At 34.9% G+C, this 10147-nt stretch overlaps 1 protein-coding gene across 1 annotated transcript; it reads left to right on the top strand.

Annotated features, from left to right (window-relative positions):
* The first annotated feature begins 3017 nt into the window (after window positions 1-3017).
* LOC21385528 (plant cysteine oxidase 2) lies at window positions 3018-6251 on the top strand. The gene is made up of 5 exons (XM_024175870.1): window positions 3018-3607; window positions 4564-4682; window positions 4797-4959; window positions 5649-5870; window positions 5973-6251. The coding sequence occupies exons 1-5, from the start codon at window positions 3388-3390 to the stop codon at window positions 6095-6097; spliced, it is 849 nt and encodes a 282-aa protein (XP_024031638.1). The 5' UTR covers window positions 3018-3387; the 3' UTR covers window positions 6098-6251.
* Window positions 6252-10147: the final 3896 nt, after the last annotated feature.

Genomic DNA, 10147 nt, shown 5'->3' with positions numbered 1-10147 from the left:
TATATATATATAGATATATATAGATATATATAGATATATTTTATATATAGTATGGGTTATCTTAATTATATTCCTTGGTCTAAATTAAAACGGACGAGCGGATTTGAAAACAAAACAATGTGTGCTATCATTATATACAACTTTGTTGCAGTCGCTTTTCCATGTCTTTTACGATAATTACAGCATATATATGTATTATTCTACAAACCCCCTTTGTTATCCTTCTACGAAGAAAGTTATACGTTACAAATTCCACAAGATGATTTTTACCAGATAATTAGTGCAACTCTATACTGCAAAGCGGAGAAGATAGAAACTACATGCGGAAGAAAAACCAGGGAAAATAAACAGAAAAATATCCCTGTAGATCTTAATTACATGACCGCGTATAGGGTTTTATTACGTATAGTCAATATCATTGAATGAGCTTTTATTAATAACTTCCCAAGAAAGCGGCTTGGCTCTAAATTACTTATCGAAACACAAAATTTTAATTCCTGATTCGTCCATTAGGTTTTTTTTTTTTTTTTTTAATATTAAATTCGTCCATTAGGGTTTTTTAATAGAAAAATTCGTCCATTAGGGTTAAATAAAGACAAATGTGGATATATATATATATATATATATATATATATATATTGACCCGAAATCTTTTCATTCAATGTGATTCGACACTTTCTTTTTTACCAGTACTTTCCATACTAAATATTGCTTATAACAAACATCAATACATACGCAGAAATATACGCATTTACAAATGTACATGCAGGTAGCTAGCAGCTGATCATGAGTACGTGTACATCAAATAAATAATTTTCCATCATGCATAAACAGTACGTAATTACGTATGCCAAATTCAAATGGTTGTGTATATGTGTGTGATGTATGAATGTAATTCATGGAATAATATGACTGTAAATACGTACAAATTAATGACTAATTAGGTCACTCGAAAAATATGGCTAGGAAACAAGCTAAGAATAATGAGAAAATTAAGTATGTAATAGAGTATCTATAATATTATTATTGCTTGAGTTTGATTCGACCAATAAAAAACAGTAGATGTTGATTGCTTTTGGTTGGATATGAATTTCCAGAATGTATTGAGGACATTGCTTTAATAATAATCTTCAGTACTTTTCTAACAAATTAAAAAAATAAAAAACAGTAGATCATCTATATATGCATATTATTCTTATTAACAAAATGGACTATAATTAACCAACTAATTACATGTGGGCGGCCTGCGTAAAAGTTAATTTTGTGCAAGACTCGTGAGAAAGAAAAAAAGAGAAACTAGTGATAATTAAGCAATTGGATTGGATTATACGCGTATAATTGTCTGTTTTTAACACGCGTGCAAACTATTTTAGCCAAAAAATAATAATTAATAATAAAATTAAATTAAATTTTGGAAGTATCATGGGTACTTACTGGTAAATAAACGACGGCCATGAATGATAAATTACATATATATATATATATATATTTATATGCTTCTGTTCGCTTGCATACTTGTTCATTTATAATCATTTCTGAATATATAGTACCAGCCGAACGTAATTATAGCCGACTTCTCAATCCTACATAATTATATGTTGTCCTAGGTGAAAAAATAATTAAACCAAGAAAGTGATCACTTTCATGCACGAGAAGATGTCGCTGGTACACATACGCGTATGTACAGAAGGATCATGCGGAGAGTACAACAGCATAATGATGATATCTGGCTGTGGCTAGGAACGATAAGGTCCCGTTCCTGATTCGAGTTTAGAATTTGAGTTTTGCTACAGTAAAAAACTCTCACAAATAATTACATCTAACTTTTTTGTTACAGTAAAAAGCTCTCACATAAAGTCACATCTCAACTCGAATTCTAAACTCGAATCAGCGAAGTGAACGGGGTAGTTTTAGCGTTTTATTGCCCCTTTCAATATTACAATATTATATATATATATATATATATTTTTTTTTAAGATTGTAATTGTGTTATATATGTAATATATAAAAGAAATGTTAATGTTAATAAACTTGAGATACCTTATTATTTATACATGCATTACATTTGTTTTATTTGTAGAAAGCATAAATATTATATATGCTAGTGAAATACCTTTTGAAAATCTGGGGGAGATTGGACGTGAGATATTATATATATAAATAAATACACGTATCTATACACATAAATTATCTAAATAGAAAGTGAGCTGCTATACCTTGTTTATCATGTGACTGTTGATTCTTTAATATTGTTTTAATTCGTGGGTTACACAACAATAATAAGTAACCCCTTTGCTTACCTATAATTTTTTGTTTTTTACTCCGGCGAGGGTAGGATCGAATTTCAGGTTCTCAAATTTAACGTCAGACGACTTTACCAACTCGACTTGTTAACACTTTCATAGCCGCTATTTTGTATACCTACCATATTTGTTTCTTGGATCACAATATTAATATTACTGGATATCTTTGTATCTGCTACGATCATCAATTAATTATAAGATACAAACCACCTATGTCGTGCAAACCACAATGATATTTTCTTAAAAGATTTTTCTTTTTACACAACACCACATGAGGTAATGGTATTTTGCTATAGATATTGTCTTTATTGCATTACCGAAAAATGAAAAGAGTCTAAGATTTTGAATATAGATATGAGATTATCTAAGTTAGCGCCAGCTGATTGAATTGGCAAAATCTCCTATCGTCAAACCCGGGGACGCACAACCAAATCTAGATTTAACCGGGGTGGAAGAGGGATTACGAGAAAATAAGAGGATTATCCAATCAAATATTTTTTTTTTAATTTTTTTTTTTTTTGAGATTACACATCTTGAAATCACTTGATGTGAGTGAGATTTGCAAAGAAATGCAAATAAATGAAAATTGAGGGGGGGTGGAATGTTGAAAATGAAGAAAATGAGGGGGTGAAAGTGTGAAGAGGGAAAGAAAGAAAGGGAGAGTTGGATAAAAATCCGCGGTTGGAACAGCCCACTGGAAAACAAAGCAATGGCCCCTGGTTTTCTCTCCCAGAAAACCAACTGTATTGTGCTTTCAGCTAACCCTAGACCCTGTCCCCCTTTATACCCCCCTCCATTCCTCACCCACCATCTCCTTCATCAACAGAGATGCCGAATTTCACATCTCTGTTTTCCTTTTACCTCTCATCCTGTACATTTCTACCGTTCTAGAACCAAAACCGTACCTGACCCTTTCTCTCTCTCTCTTCTCTCTCTCCTCTCTCTCTCTCTCATCCTCTGTTTCCTCTGTTCTTCGTTTTTCCGTACTCAGGTACAGATTACGGGTTTTCGACGACTTTTCCCCCCCTTTTTCTTATCGGAAAAGTTCTGGCTCCGGTCTGGGAGGGTGAATTTTCGAGTGTGAATGGGGATTGAGACGGCGCTGGCTAATCGGAAAGGGAAGGAATTCTGCGAATTGCCGAAGGTGACGAATTCCAATAGCAAGACGAGGAAGAATCGCCGGAGGTATAAGAAGATGTCGCCGGTGCAGAAGCTCTTTGAGATGTGCAAGGAAGTCTTCACCGCCGGTGCCACCGGGGTTGTTCCCCCGCCGGAGGATATTCAACGGCTTCAGTCTGTTTTGGGTACGTTATTATTATTTTTTTCCTTGAAAAGAATTATGATTTAGGCGTTTGGCATTCCGAATTGGTTTCTCAGTCTGACTTGCATCAAAATTGAATCTTTTGAACTGGTTTTTCGCCTTTGAGGTTGCGAAATATTGATAGGATCGATTTGACAATCGCTGGATTATTATTCTTTTTTTTTTTTCGAATCAAGTTTAGGGGTCGTGCTTTTGTTGAATATGTCTTAATTGTTGAATGCGTGAACTTCACTTGATTTTCATAGAGGTGTGGATTTTCATCCTGTTTGATTTCTTTTGTAACAGAAAAAAAGGGTCTTTGAATCTCATTTCTATCGATTTCCATAACTCGATTTGTTTCAATTCACATGCTTTGTCAGATGGTCTGCTATTTCTGTTCAATCATTTTTTGTCTGATATTCAATGTATCTTGACGCATCTCTGTTTTGTGGGCTATGTACATGCATTTTGAATGCGTCTATCCTAGGTATTCCGCTACTCTGAATTTTAAAAAAAAAAATGCTTCTTTTCATGTGTCTATTTGTTCCTTTTTTCTTATCTGCTTGTTGCTAGATTAATGGTTTCGAAATTTCTCGAAGCTTTGACATTGTTGACTGGATGCTTCAACAGAACACGTTTGCAATGCCTACGGTGGCTAAATATAATAACAATCATGTTTCATGAGGAGATTTGGAACAGCCTTATCTGGCTTGGTGCCAATTATCCCTTTAGTACCCTTTGAGTAATAATTCCCTCTTTTACCTTTTTCGTTTGGTGGGCAAGGACTTCTGAGCTTTCTTTTTTTTTGGGGGGGGGGGGGGGGGGGGTTCTTATTTCTCTATAAGACATAAAGCATAGAATTTTGGTATACGCGTCATTCATTATAGAATGCATTATGTGCACATTTTTGGGTTATTTTGATTTGGGTTTGGTGCTCATAAGCAAAATTTTATGTGGTAGATGTCATGAAACCTGAAGATGTTGGCTTGACTCCGGAGTTGCCCTATTTCCGGGCAAATGCAGGAAGCAGAACCCCAGCAATTACTTACCTTCACCTCCATGAGTGCGAAAATTTCTCGGTAAGTGTACACTTTTTTTTTTTGTTGGTCTCCAACGATAATTCTATCAATAATGGGCTTCTCTTCTTGTTATTCTCATAAATTTTTTTAATCCGTGCCTATTGGCTATTGCAGATGGGGATATTTTGCTTGCCGCCATCAGGTGTCATTCCGCTTCACAATCACCCTGGAATGACGGTTTTCAGCAAGCTCCTCTTTGGGACGATGCACATTAAGTCGTATGACTGGGTGGTTGATGTCCCCAGTAATACATCCGCCACCGTGAATTCTTCTCAAGGTGAGTTACGGAACTTTTTTGAGTTTTGTAGATGGAAAGTACGCACTGAATGACTGGTGTATGTTGGCAGTCATCCTCGCATCACATGAATCATGTATTCCCTTTTTGGTTTTGATAAGTGGTTTAAAGAAATAACGACAAGTAACGTACGGGAAGTGTACTTATTAAACTGTATTATTGTCTCTTCTCTCTCTCTCTCTCTCTCTCTCTCTCTCTCTCTCTCTCTCTCTCTCACTTTCCCTTTTTGTTAAAAAAAATAAAATAAAAAGGTTGCTCAGAGTTTGGAACTTGTAATTCCAGAATTGTCTGTACGGAGATCCTCGAATATACACTAATTCTCCGGTTTCACACATAAATAGGCCCCGTTCACTTCGCCGATTTGAGTTTTGCTACAGTAAAAAGTTCTCAGAAACAGTCACATCTAATTTTTTTATTACAATAAAAAGTTCTCACATAACATCACATCTTAATTTGAATTAAAAACTCGAATCAGCGAACTAAACGGACCCTAGATTATTCGGCATCCGGAAACAAGGTCTTAAGCTTGGATTAGATTACATTTATAGCATCATGCAGTGGAATCTGGAAACATTATCTTTTAATTAGTTGTTCAAATTTTCAGTGTTTTTCTTTCCCTGTAATTTGCAAAAGGAGTAAATGCCTGAACATACAAATTTTTGTTTGTGCAGACACAACGACATCTGATGTTCGGTTGGCCAAAGTTAAGGTCGACTCCGACTTCACTGCGCCTTGCAATGCATCCATCCTTTATCCGGCCGACGGAGGCAACATGCATTGCTTTACGGCGGTGACAGCATGCGCGGTGCTAGACGTTCTTGGTCCCCCTTACTCTGACCCAGATGGTCGGCACTGCACATACTACCATGATCGCCCATTTTCAGATTTTTCAGGTACTTTAGCAATCTTTCTTCTTGGCTCAAATGAAAATGTCCATTCTTTTCTTCCGTTGCCCAACTCAGAGTTCTCGACTCTTGTTCTGTTTGGAATTTCAGTTGATGGAGTAGCAGTGCCTGAGGAGGAAAAGGAAAGTCATGCATGGCTTCAAGAGAGGGAGATTCTACCCGAGGACCTAGCGGTAGTTGGAGCACCATACAGAGGCCCAAAAATAGTGAACTGATGATAATATATCACACCTCTATATTATCGTTTTTCCCCACCATTATATCCATGCAGTGACTGCTACCACCATTTGGTGCAGTAGTCGAAGTTTTTTTATTTTTTTGTCTTTAGTTTCTTTTTATTTTTTTCTTTCTTTGTGGGACATGTGCCGTTAGATGGGTTTTGTTTTTTCCTTTATACAGTCCTTGTACATACTCAAAAATGAAAAAGGAAGAAAGAAGATCAGCTGTAAGTGTTCTAGTTGCACCTCAAAATATGAGTATGAAAGTGCATTGAGACTGTTTCAATTGCAACATTTCCCAATCAATTCAAAGGGCTATGAATTCCCTCCCTATTTTACTCCCTTTTCTTACTGATGATATGAATGGTAGATGAAGTGAGAGAGACTGATTTGAGTTTAGAATTTAAATTTTATTATAGTAAAAAGTTAACATTTAATAAAAACAGTAAATTTTTTTATATAAAATCACATATCAATTTGAGTTTGAGTTTTTAATGTCCCGTTCACTTCATCGATTCGAGTTTTACTATAGTAAAAAATTTTCAGAAACAGTCACATTTAACTATTTTGTTACAGTAAAAAATTCTCACATAAAGTTACATCTCAACTCGAATCAGCGAACTAAACGGGTCCTAAATGTGTCTGATGAAACTTTTGTGATTTCTATATTTATAACCTAATCATCATAGTTGAAAAAAGTTGAAACTCCCGGCAATAATTCCTTGCATACGCAACTCACCAGTGCGGTCCCATTTAAAGAAAACAAGGATATAGGGTCTTCGTAGGAGGCGAGAATCTGGTTATTCTGTACAGATAAGTACAATCAAATTGTTATGCATTCAACAATAAATAAATCAATCAAATTTGAGTTATTTTTATCAAATAAAGCATAACTATGAAAAGTTTAAATAGTAAAAAACTTTTTAGACAATACAATAGTTCTTTTTTTTTTTTCCCCTTTTATTAATAATATTCTCTCATTTCTTAAAAAAAAAAAAATCTTTACCAACAATGGTCTAAAAAATCTTTACAGAGAATGGTCTAACTCTTGAAAAAACGTTGCATATCAGATAATGGAGCATATAAAACGGGTGGTCAATCAGTCCTTGTCTAGAGTCAAGCTCCAAATTTGTAATTTTGTGTAGGTAATGATATATAATAATATGAAGGGATGTTTTTATTTTTATTTTTATATTATTTATTTATTTATTTATTATTTTATGTCTTCCGCATGAAATTCCGGATGTCTCTTCGGTTGGAGACAACTAGAATGAAAATAACGGCATGAAGCTGAAGGGTGATGTCGCTTCTCTTGATGCAACTTCCCTATAAAAGGGGTGTTTTCCAATGCTATCTGGATTCCGATGGGGCGATTGTAGTAGCTATTTTTGGTGATAATGAAAGAGAATTATCAACATTTCCAGTTTTGGGTCCTTTCAAATGCTTAGAGTTTGAACGACTGCAGTGCTTGTCTTGAGCCTCAACATTGTGAGGAACTGTTCATATATATTGAAATGGACTTAACTCTTACTTCAATATTGAGACTATTACTATTTTGAGTAAGAGTTCGTGAAGAAATGATGGAATTTGCTCTTCTTAACAACGTCAATCTTATTTCATGAAAATAAATTCTCTCTCGTGATTGCTATCCATTTCAGCAAGTTCGTGAAATATGACCATATTGTCAAGTAGTTGGAGAAAATGAGCTTCACGCATTGCGGAAACTGATTGATTTTGTTTTTGATGTCTAAGTTAATTCCAAGAAGAGTGGACATCAAATGGAAGACAAGAATTAAAAAGAAAGAAAAAAAACAAAAAACAAAAAACAAAAACTTATTGTATAAGAGGTTTCTGGTTTAAACGTGTTCTCACATGACGATAGACAACTGAACATAGATTTCGTTGTTTGAACGTTTAAATGACAATAGAATCCAACACACATAGGCTATATAAAACGTAAGTTGAGTCTATATATAATTGGGTTTGGAGTTTGGCATTCAAGTCACGAGCTATCAGATTACTCTAGACAGTGAGTCAGTGACACATCTATATATTGATCTGTTCGACTGTTCCTATGTTGTAATTTTCTCAGATTCTTTACACATACTAATATGCCTATTATGGCTTTATAGTACTGGTATTACTGGTCGGAATAATTTCTAGAGCTGTTCTATCACCTGAAGTAGTTCTTTTGTACTTCATCACACGTACATTACATAAGTATTGTTCTATCAATGATTAGTACTTAATCATCACGATAGACGGCTAATTAAGCACGCACCCTAGTCTAATGACATAGGGAGAGGGGTTGGGAGGACTTTGAATGGTGGTTTACGGCTTCGATATCACTTATAATCTTTATTTCTTATTTACAGAATGACACATGCTATATATTATGTGCGTTTTCTTTAGGGGAAAAACATGCATCGGACAAAATGTGATTGGTTGAAACCAAAAATTAGACAATTAATCTAAAATCCGTTTTTATATACCCTGATAGTTAATATTCCTACATGTATCCTGCAACTATATATATCACTACAACAAAAGAAAAAAGCAAACTAATATCAGATTCAGATGATGATACACGTGAAAAACTTCAACATTGAGAAAGTAGTACGTGTTTGAAACCGAGAACCATCCAGCAAAATAGTTGAAAGATTAATGAATTACATATGTACTGCTTCCTTATGTTGGAGAATTTGAGTGCAGAGGAAAGTAAATAATTTCTGAGTTTGAGACGTATAACAATACTTTTTTTTAAAGTTTTATTTACACTTATTTATTAAAGTTTGTTAATGAGTTTTTATTGTAAATTACCCTCAAGATACAACAAACTCTTGAACACAAAATCTAATAATAATATTGTGTTTCAGAACATGAATTAAGTCTGTAAATTTTTTGAAAAATTAATTAAGACAGAAATGTCATTTCATGAATAAATGCATCATTTTCAAACTTTACAACCATTCACAAAGAGGTGCCTTTTCAATGTAAAAATATTTCTTCATGGATTAATTTATCTATTACAATAGTTATATTTGTTGCTAATAGGTGTTAAGATATATTTGAAATCATATCACCAATAGATGCAATGGTTCATAACATTTCAAATCACAAATCACACATATATGTACAATTTCTACAGAATACCCGCTACATTATATGAAAAACCTGCTGTAGCAGATTTACTAGAACTTACAGGCCCAAAGGCCTGCATAGAAGGCGCTGCAGCGCGCCCGCGAGCACACACAGGCACTGCAGTGCGGGGCCTTCAGCGAATAGCACCAAATTGATGCAATGGTTCATAACATTTCAAATCACAAATCACACATATATGTACAATTTCTACAAAATACCCGCTACATCATATGAAAAACCCGCTGTAGTAGATTTACTAGAACTTACAGGCCCAAAGGCCTGCATAGAAGGCGCTGCAGCGCGCCCGCGAGCACACACAGGCACTGCAGTGCGGGGCCTTCAGCGAATAGCACCAAATTGATGCAATGGTTCATAACATTTCAAATCACAAATCACACATATATATACAATTTCTACAAAATACCCGCTACATCATATGAAAAACCCGCTGTAGCAGATTTACTAGAACTTACAGGCCCAAAGGCCTGCATAGAAGGCGCTGCAGCGCGCCCGCGAGCACACACAGGCACTGCAGCGCGGGGCCTTCAGCGAACAGCACCAAATTGGTGTTGTCTTGGGCGCTGCAGCACTCGTGTCATCACTCCAATTTGTGCCTTGCATTTTAACCTCCTAAATAATTGATATTGTTTATAAGAGATATATTATAATCTCTCTAACCTCTTATGTACAAATACAGCTATGTTAATTAGCATAATCAGACAGAGCCTAGTTAAAATTGTTCTCGTTAAGATATTATTTATATACGTACACCAATTAGTAAATAAACTAAAACATAAAATTTAGCTATCTAAATAATACAGTGTGGACAATTGCTCTGCATAAGGCTTGAAAACAGATCCAATTATATTTACAAGTATAGGGGAATAAAACTTTGTCTTAACATTG

Source organism: Morus notabilis, unplaced genomic scaffold, assembly GCF_000414095.1.
Source record: "Morus notabilis unplaced genomic scaffold, ASM41409v2 Scaffold2080, whole genome shotgun sequence".
NCBI classification, from domain to species: domain Eukaryota; kingdom Viridiplantae; phylum Streptophyta; class Magnoliopsida; order Rosales; family Moraceae; genus Morus; species Morus notabilis.
Note: the sequence above shows the minus strand (reverse complement) of the source record. Positions and strands in the feature narration are given on the sequence as shown.